The sequence below is a fragment of the Helianthus annuus genome, chromosome 10 (genome assembly GCF_002127325.2).
Source record: "Helianthus annuus cultivar XRQ/B chromosome 10, HanXRQr2.0-SUNRISE, whole genome shotgun sequence".
In the NCBI taxonomy this organism is placed as follows: Eukaryota; Viridiplantae; Streptophyta; class Magnoliopsida; order Asterales; family Asteraceae; genus Helianthus; species Helianthus annuus.
In genome coordinates this window covers 43,603,529-43,620,620 of record NC_035442.2, presented here as the reverse complement: position 1 = coordinate 43,620,620, position 17,092 = coordinate 43,603,529, and the positions used below count along the sequence as shown (strand labels likewise).

The 17,092-nt window shown below is 36.7% G+C and overlaps 2 protein-coding genes and 1 long non-coding RNA gene across 5 annotated transcripts; 2 read left to right on the top strand and 1 right to left on the bottom strand.

Annotated features, from left to right (window-relative positions):
• The first annotated feature begins 290 nt into the window (after positions 1-290).
• On the top strand, positions 291-3,044 carry LOC110885003 (high mobility group B protein 1-like). The gene is made up of 8 exons (XM_022132693.2): positions 291-436; positions 1,130-1,193; positions 1,683-1,802; positions 1,899-1,956; positions 2,064-2,108; positions 2,263-2,343; positions 2,455-2,523; positions 2,797-3,044. Exons 2-8 carry the CDS (start codon positions 1,132-1,134, stop codon positions 2,851-2,853), a joined length of 492 nt encoding a protein of 163 aa, XP_021988385.1. The 5' UTR covers positions 291-436; positions 1,130-1,131; the 3' UTR covers positions 2,854-3,044.
• A 2,985-nt stretch (positions 3,045-6,029) lies between these two features.
• On the bottom strand, positions 6,030-6,794 carry LOC110885005. Its single transcript, XR_002561829.2, has 2 exons — positions 6,401-6,794; positions 6,030-6,210 (listed from the first exon to the last, which is right to left on the bottom strand). It is a non-coding gene; the product is annotated as an uncharacterized LOC110885005 (long non-coding RNA).
• Positions 6,795-8,994: 2,200 nt separating this feature from the next.
• LOC110885006 (putative pentatricopeptide repeat-containing protein At5g43820) lies at positions 8,995-13,927 on the top strand. Of its 3 annotated transcripts, none has more exons than XM_022132694.2 (4): positions 8,995-10,899; positions 12,985-13,095; positions 13,190-13,355; positions 13,453-13,927. In XM_022132694.2, exon 1 carries the CDS (start codon positions 9,217-9,219, stop codon positions 10,846-10,848), a length of 1,632 nt encoding a protein of 543 aa, XP_021988386.1. In that variant the 5' UTR covers positions 8,995-9,216; the 3' UTR covers positions 10,849-10,899; positions 12,985-13,095; positions 13,190-13,355; positions 13,453-13,927. The 3 variants fall into 3 exon arrangements, with proteins under 3 accessions (XP_021988386.1, XP_021988388.1, XP_021988387.1); XM_022132696.2 differs by having other exon boundaries at positions 9,004-10,885; XM_022132695.2 differs by having other exon boundaries at positions 9,005-10,899; positions 12,988-13,095.
• Positions 13,928-17,092: the final 3,165 nt, after the last annotated feature.

Here is a 17,092-nt window from a genome sequence, read left to right as displayed (position 1 = left end):
AAGCATTATACTGGCTCTTAATGGTTCAGACCTCTTACTGATTTAGCACTTAATAATTCAGAACTCTTACTGGTTCTAACACTTAACCATTCAGAAATTATCAAATAGCGCTTTAGCCATGTTAAATTTGAGATGTTTATTACTTTATTGCATAACTTTGTCCCAAAATACAACCTTATATAAAAGACGAGGGTCTAAAACACATACAACCCAGATTCTCGTACCACTACTTCTTCTACTTTTGTCTGGAAACCGGCTACACCCGGTAAACCGCTCCCTGTATCAGATATTCAATTTTTTATAGAGCCGTTGCATAAAAAATCTTGATCAAGTCAACCGGCTTGTCCGGTCACTCTTTCATAAAAGTCTCCTTCATTCTTTCAGTTCTCGTGCTTCACTTCACCGATCACACTTCCTCTCAATCCTCTAGTTTCAGGTATATGTTCTTCTTCAGATCTGTTTTTTAAATTTTTTATATATTTTTATTCTTCAAACTGAACAATTAAAGCATAATTAACTTTGTAATTCACTTCAAAGTTTGTTTATATCTCCGTTTAATGTTTTAATTTTTGCTAATTCGATTATTCTTATGTTTTGTTGTTTACTTGTTTATTTATATGTTTATATTTGTGAGTTTTAAACTAAAAAACATGTGTGTAATTGCTGTATTAGTTATTTGAATTTGTTGATTTATTCATTATTGGTTTGATATTTGCTGATTTGATTGTTGTACTGTTTTGTTTTTATTTATATTTGATTTTTGGAGTTTAAAATTTTAAAGTTGATAATTTTTTTTGTGTAACAATTGAAATTAGGGTTTGTGTAGCCTTTTTCTAGAAGGTTTTTTTTTTTTTTTTTTTTTTTTTCTATGATAGATGAATATTCTTGTTGTCATCTTTTAGTGATGCTTATTCCTTCTCCATTTGCTTTGGAATAACATTATTCGGTTGCAATGATTGCGGTTTCGATGCAACTTGTTGATGCATTTGCTTTTGGTTCATGATATTGGATGCTATTTTAATTTTGTAAGCTAGTTGCAATTTTTAAGGGTACATTATCAATCATACACGTTGCTATATATAACCTATAAACATATTACTAATATACATCTTTTAACTTGTCTTTCTAGATATGAAGGGTGCCAAGGGTAAAGGAGCTGCAAAGAAGGACAGCTTGAAGCCTGTTGATGACAAGCTAAGATCCATTTTAATCTCATGCTCTTTTTATTATTGTAGATCAACTAGTGGCGGACCCAGAAATTTTTTGCTGGGGGTGCGGATGAGTGGTTCAAGCATATTTTCAGGTGGTGCGGTCGGGTTTTTTGCCTAAAAAATACACTAATTTTTTTTTTCAAGGGGTGCGCCCGCCCACCTTGGGCTTCACCTAGGTCCGCCCATGAGATCAACTGATATATATATATATAAGTTAACAAGAATATATTTTCTAAAATGATTGATATGTTTTATCGTAGATCCATCATTTATAGTTCTTGTTTATTGAAATAAGCTTAGTATCATAATATGGTGTATTTCTTGGGTAAGCATATGTAATATTGATGGGGAAAGATTGCAATTAGTAGCAAAGTTCTTTAACTTCATTATGATGAAGAATTTTTGGATATATTTGAAAAACGGCATGTTGATGAAGTTGAATGGTTTGTTATCGTCTTTTTGATCTTACAGAAAGGTAGGGAAGAGAAAGGCACCTGCTAAGGCTGTCGGCAAAAGCAAGGCTAAGGCGGGTAAAGCAGCAAAAGATCCTAACAAGCCAAAGAGACCTCCAAGTGCTTTCTTCGTCTTCCTGTATGTATCATTTCTAAAAGGGCTTATTTGGTATTGTAAAATCTAAATAATTTTATATTATATTGCTTCTGATGGGGTGTATACATATGGTTACAGTGAGGAGTTTAGGAAGACATTCAAGAAAGAGAATCCAAATGTGAAAGCTGTTTCCGCTGTAAGTACTTCGTATCAGGGTTACATGACTGTTGTATTGCTTCTGTCGGGTTTTTTTTTTTTGCTTTAATTTTGCGTCTTAAGCGTAAGTTAAATTTGCTCATATAGGTTGGGAAAGCTGGTGGAGAGAAGTGGAAATCTTTGAGTGCAGCTGTAAGCCAAACTTGACTTGTCATAATTTGTCTTCTATGTGGACTAAAGCATGTAGTTATCACCTTATGATAGTATCTATATCAGAAATGAACCTATAACTGCAAGGTTCAAAGACTTAGTTTAGTTATCGACTTATCGTATTTACTCTTGTTAGGAGAAAGCACCATATGAAGCAAAAGCTGCAAAAAGGAAGACCGATTATGAGAAACTAATGACTGCTTACAACAAGAAACAGGTGATCTTTGTGTATTATATTTCACCAACACAACCATTTTTTCACTTGCTAAGATTTATATAATAAATTAATGGGTCAAAATTGCCACTTGTAATTTATGTACAATTATAGGAGAGCGCTGCTGACGAGGATGAAGAATCTGAAAAATCCAAGTCTGAGGTAGATGAGGAAAGCGGCCAGGTATACTTCTCTCCTCTTTTCTTTTACATGTGTTTTTCTTTCATTATTAAGAAACTTAATTAAGAGTTGAGATTTAAGGTAAGGTTATTTGGCCACAGATATCATGTGTTTGTAACTAACCACATAAATACTAATTATAAGAAATAAAGGACCATCCATCAGTTGACTAATTATTATTGCAACCTACTTGTATAGGAAACTTGTTTAGGAGACTTTCGACTGTTCCTTTTAGTCAGTTTTTTTTTTTTATATTCTGACCTATTATCATTACAGGAAGGGGGCGATGATGAAGAAGACGATGAGGATGATGATGACGAGGATGATGATTGAGATCTACGCCAAATGTTTGCCAGAGACTTGAACTTAATGTTCATAGTTTATACTTTGTTATGCTTGATGCTTTGCATTTCCTCATTCAGTTCATCGTGCGGTAGCTTAGGTTTACATAGTGTCTTTACTTTTATGTACCCTATGATTTCATTTAGTTTGAATTAAATGTTGACTTTATCGGGTTGCATGGATGTCATTGCAAACTAGTCTGCAGGAAAGCTCGGTTTTTCCCAAGTGCGGTCTGATGGCCAAACACAGACTATAATATACTCGTAGAATCGAGAATTAGTAAATTGGGAAGGAAATAGGAAGTAGTTTTTCCCAAATCTGATGGCCATACTCCAAAGTGCGGTCTGATGGCCATAACGGGATTGAGTTAACATATTGACTAACTGTTTGGTATTGATAAAAGTGATTTTTTTTTATTTTTTTTTTTTATAATTTGGCTTTTTAATACGGGGTAATAAATTGTTTACCAAAAGTTACAAAAAAACCTGGAAGACCCATGCTAAATGAAAATTTATAAAACTTTATATATATAGGGTAAGGTTATTGTAAAAAATATGTTTTTTGTGAGAAGGGTAAGAAAAAATCTACACTATTAGATCTTTGATTTAATGGTTGAGATTAATAGGGACCAAATTGTAAATTGTGTTTTTTTATTTTTGACTGATTTGAAAATAGTAAGGGTAATAGAGTCTGTATATCCATTTGAAAAAAAGAAACTGTATTTTCATATGCACCAGTTATCAAAACCCCTACAAATTCACGATTTCACTCAAAAATCGGATTTCATGGAGAAGATCATCATCTAAAAACATCGTTGTGTTATAAACGTAATCCACAATCCTTGTTCACCGTGTATCGTCCTTTAATTTCTAGAGTTCCATAACATTCATCGGCTTTCTTTTTTTTAGGGAAAAGATCAAAATCGAGCGGTAAAGAGTGTTTATTAGTTGATATATGTCTTAGTATAGGCCCGACCCTAAGTTGATTATAGCCAGCCCTAATCTTTGTAATCTTAGTCTATATATATCCTATATGTAATCTCATTGTAATCACAATCACAACACAATCAATATACAATTATACCAAGTTTATCTTGGTATCAGAGCCTAACCCTAATCAGCCGCCACCTTCCAGCAATTACAATTACGCTACTATTCATCGTCACTATTCACGCTACTGTTCATCGTCACTATTCACAGTACTGTTTATCGTCACTGTTCATGGTACTGTTCACTGTCACTATTTTTTTTCTTCCTTTTCGATGGCTGATCAGCAACTCATAGCCTTCACCACTGTAGAAAAAACACCACACAATTCCCATAAGTTTGGCTTTACCATATCCCCCACAAATTATGGCCATTGGAAACTTCTGATACAACCCTTTTTAACCACCCACAGCCTATTCGGCTATGTTGATGGTAGTATTCCCTGCCCGCCACCAACCATCACAACCTCATCCGCATCCGGTAAAGACAAAGAAGGCACAAAACCCGTTACTCAACCTAACTCCGAATACACAACATGGTTGTGTAATGATGCGCATGTTCGGATGCTGATCATCTCTACTGTCTCGGAAACCTCTTTTCAACACGTTCAAAGTGTCACTTCCCGTGATCTTTGGCTAGGTCTTGAACGTGCTTATGCACCACACCGATGCTAGAGAATTTACCTTGAAAACCCAACTTTTGAAGATCCATATGAAACCGGAAGAGACATCGGCTGCCTATCTGTCCAGGGCACATGAGTATGCCAATGCCCTTGCTAATATTGGCCAACCCATGGCTGATAAAGATATTGTGATGCTTGTTGTTGCAGGTCTCCGTGACGAGTACAATGGAGTCAAACAAAATCTCTTTGCAAGACAATTCACAGCTGTGTTTAATGAACTTCCTAGTCTCCTTTCTGACCATGAGTTCTTAATCAACAAATCAGTCCCAGAACCCGCTCCTGTATAGGCATTCACGACTGCTACAGCAACAAATTCTTCATCAACCTCGACTGAAAAAGTGCAGATCATCCAACAACTTGTTTCTCGCTTGGGGTTTCAACTTCAACCTGTCTCGGGTGCCCCTCAGAATCCCACTCCTCAAGCTTTTTACACCAACAGGGCCGGACCACCAAACAATTCACGTGGCCGTGGTCAACGTGGTGGCCGTGGTGGTCGACATACCAACTACAACCGCAATCAAGGCAATCGCACTTTAGGTCAGTTTAGTTGGGCTTCTAACCAAAACATTGTGTATGGTACTTGTTAACAGGTGTGGAATAGGACATGTTCCCTCCCAATGCCCAAACAGAGGTCCATCTACAATTCACAACAGACAACCCACTGCCAACTATGCAGATTTTCGATCACAAGCCTCCGCTACCTATCTTCCGGACACAGGATCCAATGGTCATGCTTCAGTCGATGAGTCAGGTTTTGATTCTGCTAAGCCCTACTTCGGTGATGAGAGTCTTCATGTTGGTAATTGTATGGCTCTACCCATTTTACATATTGGTTCACAAAAAATATCCTCTCCCAACAAAACTTTTTATCTAAAAGATATCCTTCATGTTCCCGCACTAAAAAAAATCTTCTTTCAGTTCAAAATTCTGTCAAGACAATAATGTTTATTTTGAATTCCATGCAACCTTTTTTCTGTGAAGGACAAGTCTACACACACTATCCTCCTCACGGGTCCAAGTGAAGGTGGGCTTTACTCGATCAAGCTTCCAACCAACCAATTCCGAAGGTCGCTTTTTCAACCACTCGTGCTACAACAACCACATGGCATCAACGATTGGGACATCCACACTCTCAATTGTTCAAAACTATGCTTTCTAAATATCGTTTACCTGTTTCTGCAAAGACTTTTAATTCTGATAGCTCTTCTTGTTCTGTTGGGAAATCCTCTAAACTGCATTTATTATTATCTGATTATAAAAGTACTCATGTTTTAGACTTGGTATTTGTGATGTTTGGGGTCCAGCCCCTGTAACTTCGTATGATGGTCATAATTACTTCTTGCTATGGGTTGATCATTTTTCTAAATTTATGTGGTTGTTCACCATGAAAAAAACAAACTATTTCCATATGCGTAACACAAAATATAAGATAAGCAGCCAATGAAGACCTATTCTTTGCTATTAAATAACAAAACCAAAATTCATAAAACATAAAACAATTTATAGTGAGTAATAAGGTTACAAGCAGATGAAACTATTAATATGAATAATAAGATTACAAGCAGTCTAATATTTCATTTGCATTAATTAATAGGTCGAAAAAGTAAACTCAAACAATAATTTACCAAAAAAATGTCTCTTTCGTTCTTCTTCTTTAATCAAAACATGAATTAACAACCCCTGCAACAATCAAACTATCATCTGATTAATACATAAACCTCAATTTCAAAAATATAACCATTGAAAACCTGAATTTCTCAATTATCAACATTCAGTTCGATTCATACACGCAAATCAAATCATAATAACAAAATTGTGGCATGCAAAATCAACACATCAACCAAATTTATCAAATATAAACAAACTTTACCTCGAAATCTGATAGATTTTAGTATAGTTGTATTTAGGGTTTTGATGCACAGCTAAGATACAAGTGCGAAATAAGATTTGTACGACGTGTGTATATATATACACACTAATAAGTTGAAAATTAAGCTACGAAAAGGAGAACAACAGCTGCTGATATGAAAAACAGATGATTCCACCGAAAATTGATAGGTTGTGGTGTTGAAATTGTTGGAATTTGAGTGAAATCTAGTTGTAGATCTGGAAATTAGAGATGAAGTTGAATTTGGGGAAGACCTCCTCCTCTTCTTAGAAGCTCTAGAAAACAGAACACATCCAATATAGCTAAATTTATATGAGAGAGAGAGAGGCAGGTTTGAAATTATGGTTTGAATTTTGAAAATGAAGCCAGAACTACTATATTTGAGAGAGAGGGATGGCATGTTTGAATTTTGAAAATGGAGCCAAAACTATATTTGAAGATTTTTATATTTAAAAAAAATAAATTACAGATTTATGATGCAGTAATGACATCAGACAGACATTGTTGGAGAGCCTATCAGATTGCCACGTCAGCATTGTGATGTAATGCTCATTTCTCCTTTTATAGAAAGTATAGATTTTTTGTGTGTTGAGAAGTTGTTTTTGAAAAGCTAGTATTTGTAAGTTATAACTTATGACTTATATAAGTTAACGAGTAGTGGCATCCGCGCGTTGTGACGGGGATGCAATCGGTATCAGGTTGGTTTACGTAACGTGAATTCGGTTGGTATCGAATCGATTCGTTATGGTATTGGTACGATACGCCGGCACTCGGTATAGCATAAAACCCAAATATAAAATCATGATATGCCAGAAAAAACATATCGGTGCACGTTTTATATCAATCGAACACCAGTACCAGTTTTGATAATATCAATACCGATGAACATATCGATTATGTTCGTAGCGACATCGATGTTGTACCGACATTTGTTATACCTCACTATACCAAAAAGATTATTAATTGTGAATACAAATCCGCTTTCAATTAAATTAAACCGAAAAGTTATAGAAATTAAATCTTAAATAAATAATTATTAAATATTATCGAGTTATTGGTCCCTTTTAGGTGCCAAACTGCCAAGAAATGCTAATAACTTAGCTGGTTTTTTAAGCAAGTAAATCGCAATCGCAATACAATAAACCTCTTTTAAATTTATAAAGACACATTAATTAGTGTTGGAGTGGTTGGTGAAAAACTTGTTGTTCCTTGTGACCCAGGTTCGACTCCCACACTCTCCATTATTTTCTACGACATCCAGAGGTGAAGGGCGAATACGGGTGGTGCCGGTTCGTCATGGATGGGATACGAGGTTTTAACGATTATTCCACTGTCGTGCCTACGGGCGGGTGGAGGTCGGGTTTCCGCACATCTGGAAGAGCCAAGGGGCTGGCGACGGTCGAGTAGTCAACCTTGGCCACAACGCTTGGTGTCAAGGTGGTTGGCACATTGTTCTTTGATGTTCAAAAAAAAAATTATTGTTGCAGTGGAAGCCCAAATGCGAAATACCTAATTATTTTTTTTAACGGCCAACGAATCCTCCAAATGAGCTATTGGCGAAATTCACCACATCGGGATACACTCACCTTCCGAACCGGGGAAAACCCTCACCTAGGGCCGAAGCTTGTGAACACTCGCCTGAAGGCACGACAGTGCGGTGAGGTAAAACCCGCTCAGTTCAAGGATCGAATTAGCGATGCCGCCTACTCGTTTAGTCTCACATCATCATCAGGTGCCGCAGAAACTAAATGCTGAGGGCAAGAATTGAACCTGGGCCACCTGGAAGACCAGTTCTCTGCCTTACCACTCCACCAGTAGCTCATTGGCAAAAACGCCTAATTATTACGCAATGCATTTCTACCCCATCCACTCCTTCACCCACTGCCAATTCGCCACCACTGGCATCGAATCTGTAAAATCTTCTTGCGAACCCTCCGTTTAATCACCGCACGGGTTCTGTCAGCGGAATGTAATAATGGTACCATTTGAACCAACCCATCTCCTATTAATTGTTTCCAAATCGAAGACGGAACTGAACTTAATCGCTCACTACAACAATTGACGGTAGTTTCTAGCTGCTGGTGGAAACCCGTGTAATAAATAAATAAAAGATTAAGGGGCTGTTTGGTAGCCTCTTAATAACCATTCAGATGCTACCTCTTAATGGTTAAAACCTCTGAATGATAAGAGGTAACCTCAAGTCTGAATGGTTAAGACGTAACCTCTAAATGGTTAATCATCACATGTCACATTCTTTTACCTTCTCATTGGTAAATTTCTTAATGGTTCCATTAACACTATGTTCCCGAGTCTCATTTAACAGGGGGAGGAGAAGGAAAATTTTCTCTCCTAATCTCTCCAATTTCGGAGGATGAATATATGGTCATATTTTCTTCCCTTTTCCCTCCCCTCTCCATGTTAAATGAAACTCGAGAACATGGTTTTTCATATTTTCATCTATTTTCCCTCCCATCCCCGGTTAAATGAGACTCAGGAACATCCACTAAGAGGTAGCCTCTGACCGAGCCTACCAAACACTAAGAGGTAGCCTCTGACCATTAAGAGGCTTCCTAAGATGTAACCTTCATTTCCATATAGTTAAGGAAAAACGATGGAGTTGGTGCAAGATGGTTTTTTGCAGAGATATAAAACCTGGAAACCTACACTGTTGTTAGTATATATAATATAATAAGTCCTTTTCGAGGTCCAGACCGCCGCCGGAAACAACCACCTCCCTAACCTGCAAACCCTCATCACCCACAAGCCCTCTTGTGGTGGTGGTGGTGCGGCCGACAATCATGTTTCTCGCCAGATTCAACAAACTCAGGTACACTTCTCAAATCCTCCATTCCTCAATTTCATCACTACCCTTTACAACACAAACATTCCATCTAACAACCGACAAACCTACGGTAAACAATACAACCATCAACGAACACCACGTGTTAGATCAATTGTCTGCCTTGTTACCCATCCGCCACCACAACAAATCTTCAATTTCAGAATCAGCCCAAAATCAGGACATGTTATTAGCACCTGAAGACAAGTTAAGAGGGGTTTTCATTCACAAGTTAACCGGAAAATTTACTGTTAAACAAGCACTAACAGCAGCTGCTGCTGATGTTAATGTGAATAATAATATAGTTGCTAAAGTTCTCAACAGAGGGAACTTAGATGGAGGGTCTATGGTTATGTTATTCGAGTGGGCGACCGAGCGTAGGACCATGGCTGAGGATGTTGGTAGTTATAATGTGCTTCTTAAAGCATTAGGGAGAAGAAAGTTTTTTGCTTTTATGGAGAGTGTGTTGAGTGAGATGAGGAGTAAAGGGTTGAAGCCGGATAACGAAACTTTGTTTATTTTTATGGATAGTTTCGTTAAAGGTAAACGGGTATCGAAAGCTCTACGTATGTTTGGGAAATTAGAAGAGTTTGGGATGGAGTATGATTTGGATTGTTTGAAAGTTATGCTTCGATGCCTTTGTCGGCGTTCTCATGTGGCCGCTGCGAGCACGTTGGTGAATAAAATGAAAGGGAAAGTGCGGTATGATGGTGAAACGTATAATATAGTTATTCGTGGGTGGTCTAGATTTGGGAGAGTTGATGAAATGGAGCGGGTTTTGGAGGACATGGTGGAAGACGGGTTTGACCCTGATAGTTTGACTTTTAGCTACCTGCTCGAGGGTTTGGGGAGAAATGGTCAAATCGATAACGCGGTTAAGATGTTTGAGAACTTGAAAGAACGGAAACTGTGTGTGCTGAATGCTGCTATTTTCAATGCGATGATCTTTAATTTTATATCGACTGGAGACATTGATGAATGTTTAAAGTATTACGATGCTATGTTGAGGAATAACTGTGAACCAGATATTGATACTTATGTGGCAATAATCTTTGCTTTTCTTAAAGCTCGAAGGGTAGCGGATGCGCTTGAACTGTTCGATGAAATGCTAGATCGGGATATTACGCCCACTACAGGGACAATAACCGCTATCATTGAATCGTTATGTAGTTACGGCCCACCACATGCTGCCATGATGATATATAAGAAAGCAAAAGAAGCAAAGTGTACGATATCGTTAAACGCTTATAAGATACTGCTTATGCGACTCTCGCGGTTTGGTAAATGCGGTATGCTTTTGCAAATATGGGATGAAATGGAACAAAGTGGTTATGTTTCTGATGTAGAAGTTTACGAACATATTATCAACGGGCTTTGCAACAATGGTCAACTTGAAAACGCTGTGGTCATCATGGAGGATTGTTTGAAGAAAGGATTTTGCCCTAGTAGACTTATTTGTGCTAAGTTGAATAACAAACTGCTTGATTCAAATAAAGTTGAGATGGCTTATAAGCTTTTTTTAAAGGTTAAAAAAAGTCGTCATGATGAAAATGCACGGAAATATTGGAGAGCTAAAGGGTGGCACTTTTGAGATTTCACAAATATTTGCAATCCAGCAACGGGCCTAAGTATATTTTCTCAGGTTTTTATATCTCTCACTCTCTGTCTCTCAAGTGTTTATGTTTATCGTTATTTATTTGCGCTTTGTTATTTGAGTTCTCCTTCAAATGAAACTGCTCGAGTCAAAAGTGTTCATAAGAGTAGAAAAGGGGAAGCGTATAGTATTAGGAGAGTGTAGATGAATCAAAGTTCAAAGAAAGAACTGCAAAGGGCCTAACAGTTAAGAAGTAATAAAGTTTTTTGGTTGGCGACATAGTTTGAAAAATGGCTGAGGCGTGCGCCTCGAGGCGAGACACCCAAAAAGCGAGTCTGAGGCGGCGCCTCAAGGGGTTATTTTGTATGTGCAGCTAATAGGCTGAGACGGTAGAAAAGATGCGCCTTGGGTGGCTTTGATGTTTTTGACTTTTGGTGTCAATTTCAAACATTTCATGTCTTTTTTATGTGTGTTTTGATTAATCTCATGATGAAATTAGTTAGTATCTTATTTTTTATAGGATATATAATTATTTTATTAATATTTTAATTCTGCCTCGGTTCGCCTCAAGGCATACACCTTCTGAGGCGAAGTGAAAATGCCTCGAGGCACGATTCTGTACTTTTAAACCTTGGGTGGCAAAGCTAGTTTGGTGTTAGTAGTGAATTGCCTAGGCGCGCCTCAAACACACCTTTTAAAACCCACCTGGTGAGACGATTTGTAAGTTGTAAGAGTGATCACTACTATCATTAGTGAGACGTTGAAGTGGTGATCATTACCGTCTTAGGGAGACATGAAGAGGTGACTTGTGCCTTATTAGGGAGAAGATTTTAAAGGTGACCACTGACCACTACGTTGATTAGTGAGACCTTATTAAGGAAACATAAACTCCATCAAGCAATAAACACAAGGTGGGTTACTTAACATCCATCCAAACCACTATAAATTATGTGGCTTGTGTTGATTTCTCTTTATCTTTAACGTGTTCAAATTCGTCTTCTAAACACAAGTTCCTCAAACAAATATCTCCCATAGTTCGCGAATATTTGTTTGAGGAACTTGTGTTTAGATATATTTGGTTATGTGAACATATAGGTAGCCTGCCGCTATTGACCGCTATTCGCTATCGATAACTATGATATCTCCTCAAGTGGCCGTTAAAAAAAACCTACTCACCCCTCTAGGTTCTTACACATGTCATGTGACGAGACACCCCTTGTCCCTGACTTACTCTCACGCTAGAGCTTGGTCATGAGGTCTAACCCTCAGGTAGACATCCGAACCTTGAATGCAATTTCATATATGCAACACCGTTGTACCAACAACTACCTAAAATTATTAATTAAGGACACCTTGGAAAGCTGACTATTTTTCTTCTTGGAAATTGGATTAATGGACCGACTCACCGGCCAATCTTGCCTTGACCAATCCGAAATTGACAAATTTTAGTGCCATATACCTTAATTAACTCATCAATCAATGCATACGGTGAGTTTGTTGATGTCTGACGTGTGTAACCTCTTGTTTATCTATATGGATTTAATATGGTAGCTATCTGCTTTCGTAAAATTTGTGGTATTGAACACGTGGTTATGTCACCGTTAGCTCTATAAATTATATGTGATTTTGCTTTCATTGAGAGGAAGATAATCCACACAAGCATAATTAGCGGTGCTTTGGTACCTTACTCGTCTACTTGAGATAACAATTTCTTGAGGTAAATTTATGGTTCCTAATTTCATAAATCTGCCTATGATTCAAATCAATTTTGATTGAATAAGAATTATTTTCTTAACTAGATAGAACGATCTTGTTAGATCCTCTTCCTATGCTTAAATGGCAATCCTTTTAAATATTTAAAATCTAGGGTTTACTTTCTTGTCTGTAAATGGATACATAGTTCGTGTTGTCTTAACGTGTTTGTAAATTTTATTGAAGAATTTAGAACGGATTTTCGTTGTTAAATGGAAATTATAGAGAAATGTAACTCTTAATCTTAATTTTTCTTCCCATTTATTGAATTTTTTTTTGTTCAAGGAAATATTATGTCTTTCTTCATCTATTTGAGAAAAAAAGAATTGTACTAATTAATGACTTTTTGTCATGTTTATCATGTGCTTACCGATCCGAAAGAAGGAAGATGGTTTACTTTACGCAATTACCCATTGAAGTTGTGGAATTGATCATCATCATGTTAGCGATTTCCTCTGAAGGGGTCCGCGAAATTGCAAACATTTCCGCAACGTAAATATTCACTGCTTATTTATTTATTTCTTTATTTTTTTATAATGCTACTTAGATTGTTTTAATTAATGAGTTCATTGCAAACTTTCTCCAGTTGCCAGCTCTTTAAAAAAATTACAGAGCAAGCACACATCCTAAGGGAAGTCAACTTTCGTTGTTTGACTTTTACTGAGAACTTTTCTATGCACCGTCACCCCAAAGACCTCCTTTGCGTGTGTACCCAAGTTGGAAATCAGGCTGCCAAGAACATTTTCGCGAAGGTAATAATGTACTGTAGGACCCACATCTATATTATAATAAAAGCAGGTCAAATTTACTCATCCACAATAATGCGCCGTGTCTTGTTTTGTTTTGCAGGCGCTCTTATATAACGACGAGTGGTTCAAGCAGTTGATAGTAGTAAGCAATCAAGACGCACTTCATTCAAGGGTTTCATATAGTGGGCTTGTAGATTACCATTCGATTGTGAGATCATTTATCCTCCATGGTAGCAATGCAGATTTGGTAAAGATGTATGACCACTTGGTCAACTATGTGCTCTCGTTTGTTGGATACAAAGTGGCTCGTTTCGGTTTCCTTGATGCTATCTACATTATGTGTTCTGAAACGGTTAAATTACTTCAAGAAAATCGGCGTAGGTGTCTTCCAACAGTTCAGAGCACCACTATCCCCACTAAACAAAGCTATCAAGTGCCTGAAGAGCGAAAGAAAGTGCTTGTGATATTTGATGAACTCTTTCCATCCAGACCTGTTTGAGTTCTGGATGGGACTTCTATCAATAATAATAATAACAATATATGAATAAGTGCTGTTAGCAGCATGTTTGTTATTTGCAAACTCTTCTAGTTTGGGTTGGGTTGGGTTGGGTTTCATAAATAATTAATTGATTTAATATGCTTTACAGTTATTATGAAAATATGATTAAAGTTCATCATTACACAGACTCGAAAAGAATGAAGGTTCGCTATCAAGAGAAAAAGTTGATTCGCGTAGATAAAACTTAAATACCAAGTCATTAGTGGACGTGCTCTTTCGGTTTTAAAGTTCTCAATAAGTTTAAAGATTAGAATACTTTAAAATCCGCTATTTATCATTGTATCACTAATTACTGAGTTGTTTTTCTAAATTGAAGTGAAGAAGTGTATCTTGAATTAGGCTCAATGTATGGGACTGGGCGTTCGGCTAGTTGGACTTGACCCGATCAAGCCAATCACCCTCTCCTTTGTTTATCTTGAAGAACTTGCCCCCTTGTAAGTTATAACGAGGAAGAGGACCCGCGCTCCGCCGCGGAGTAAATGTGTAATTAAAACTTCATACCAAGCAAGAAGACGATTGCGGCGGTGAGCGACGATAGCGAAAGTAGCCTCAAGCAGTGATGAGGGGTGCGAATTGTTCGTCGGTGTGTACTGTAGTAGCGAAGTATAATTGTAATTTTACTTGTCTTGCGTTGCTAGGGGTAGAAACATAGAGTAACTCGAATTTATATAGTCGAATGAAAATGTATTATATTTAACGACGCTCGATTTTGTGCAAAATTTACGTAAAAAAGTAGATCAAATGGAAAAGTATATAAATTAAGCACGAAAACGTATTATACTTGAGCTGACTCGTTTCCAAGGAAAAGTTGATGTCCAAACATAAACCAACTTTAAATTTATACCAACGCGTACATAAAAATACCTACGTAAAAAGCTTGTTTTTAAAAATAAAGTACCGCAAGGGGTAAAGTCGAACTTTAGAAACTCAAAGCCGTAAATGTAAACTAACTCAAATTTATACGAACGGTTATTTTTTGTTTATGTATGGATATGACCCACTAATACATGCAAGCACTTGAGTTTTTCTGCATATGACTTGAGTTTGTATGCATATGACATACTTTGTTCCTAAATATCATACTTAAAAAATAAAAGGGACTTAACCTGAAATATGTTGAAAGCTTAGGGGTAGCCATGAAAAAGCATTGAAGGATAAATACAACTAAGTTATACCGGTCATATAATACTAGTCGTTTACCCGCGCGATGCGGCGGGAAACATATCACTTAGGTTGGTGAGTTTAGGGCTATGTATGGGCGGTTCGGTTTTGAGCCATAACCAAAACCAAATTCACGATGCAACGGAAAACACAACACTTGTTAGTAATTCTAAGGGTGAAACTTTGCAATACGATGTAGTGGCGACGATAATTCCCAACGTAGTACTTGTTTTCTTTCGTGGAGATTGGTCTGGAATCGGCTGCCAACCTTGGTCGCGTTAGCATAGAGGAATATTAATTTGGAATCCATTGGATGTAGATTTTATGGTGAGACTAATGGAACAACAAACCATCTTTTTGTAGTGTGCTGCTTTACTCAATTGGTTTGGGATTCTACGGCACAATGGTGTAGATGCCAGGTGTTTTTTTTGTTTTTGAAGTCAAAGGCTTATTCGTCGTGCACACACACGCAAGGGGTTCTCAAAATGAAAAAAAAAAGATACTTTATTCAATTATTCAAACCACAATATGGTGCGTATGGAAGAAAAGGAACGATTTGGTATTTAATCGAGATGAGGAGAATATAACTGGTTTAAGCGAAGAAATTAAGCATCTTGGTTTCATTTGGGTTAGGAATCGTTTCAAATTGCATACAGTCACGTGGAAACAATGATGTAATTTTGATTTATGCTGTATGGGACTTTAATGTTTTGATGATGTATTTCCTTTGGTGTGGGCTAACATGCTGTTAGTTCTCTTATTAATAAAAGTTGTTTGTTAGCCGTTCAAAAAAATTCATCATTTGTATAGTGTTTTACAAATGTTTATTGTTTTTTTCCTTAAATTCTTCGAGTTAGTAGCATGAGTGCAATAAATCAACGTCATAAGCCTTACACATCTAAATAAAATAAAAACATAACATTAAAATAACAGGATGCAAAACTATAAGTATTTGCATTTTAAACGCAAACACGCTTTGTTTATAATCATTCGCTTATAGGATATATTAATGTAACAAAATGTCAAGACTTATTCCTTTGACTACGTTGACATAAAACACAACCCAATATCTTATATGTGATAAAATGTATTTGGCATCACGTGTGGAAAAAATACCTGGTTTTATAACTAACAAAATTAAAAGTAAAGTTAGTATGTTTTTATAATTATTATTATTGTAGTTTTTTATGGGTGTGAGGTTAATAAACTCGGGCTAAACCATCTTAATGTATGTTTTTATTTCTGAATGCTTCGCTTGCATTTTAAAGTTGAGAAAATATGTCAACCTGACATACATAAAGCTCGAGTTCAAAGGTGAAAAAAAATCACTTGCAAAACGAATATTGGAGCTTGTAAAGGACCTGGATAGAAATCAACAATCTCATTTTAGGTAGATCAGATCAAAGTAGCAAAATTCAAACATGAGAACCCCAACCAATCACAACTGGCTTAATGTCTAAATACATAATATTAGCTGAGCTTTTTTTTTGTTGGCATCAGAAGAAAAAAGTAAACTCGCTACTGAAACTAACCGCACACATGCTGGTACACGTACTTAAGCAAACATGTTTCAAGTTAATCAACTAATACCTCAACTCAAATGACTTTATATAGTGCATAATTTTTTTGACCTAAAAGTAAACCCTTTGATTCCTGATAAAAGTGAACATTTTATATCAAATATGTGCATCATTTTAACCGCAAAGAGTGTAGCAACTTAACCTAAAACAATTCAAACTTTTAAGGGGGTGATGCTTAGAACAGATGATAACGCAAAGGCTCTATTGATCTTATCGGTTCAGATACATCCAAGGCTTTTACTCTTAGGGGAAGGTAACCTCCCCAAACCCCTTCTTTTCTACCCTAATGGCATCAAACAATTAAACCGTCACGGTCAATTGCAAACAAAAACAGCCAGAGATGACATCTTAACACCCATCACTTAACGGTTATTAGAATTCCAAAATCAATGGTTTGCCAACATAAGGAATGATTATTATATATAATCTGAAGTCCATAA

Bases quoted from the DNA above. Each gene is read 5' to 3' on its own strand.
- LOC110885006 (XM_022132694.2), top strand. From the start codon at position 9,217: ATGTTTCTCGCCAGATTCAACAAACTCAGGTACACTTCTCAAATCCTC.
- LOC110885003 (XM_022132693.2), top strand. From the start codon at position 1,132: ATGAAGGGTGCCAAGGGTAAAGGAGCTGCAAAGAAGGACAGCTTGAAG. The intron at 1,803-1,898 runs GTATGTATCATT...ATATGGTTACAG, and splicing joins AGTGCTTTCTTCGTCTTCCT to TGAGGAGTTTAGGAAGACAT. The intron at 1,957-2,063 runs GTAAGTACTTCG...TTGCTCATATAG, and splicing joins ATGTGAAAGCTGTTTCCGCT to GTTGGGAAAGCTGGTGGAGA.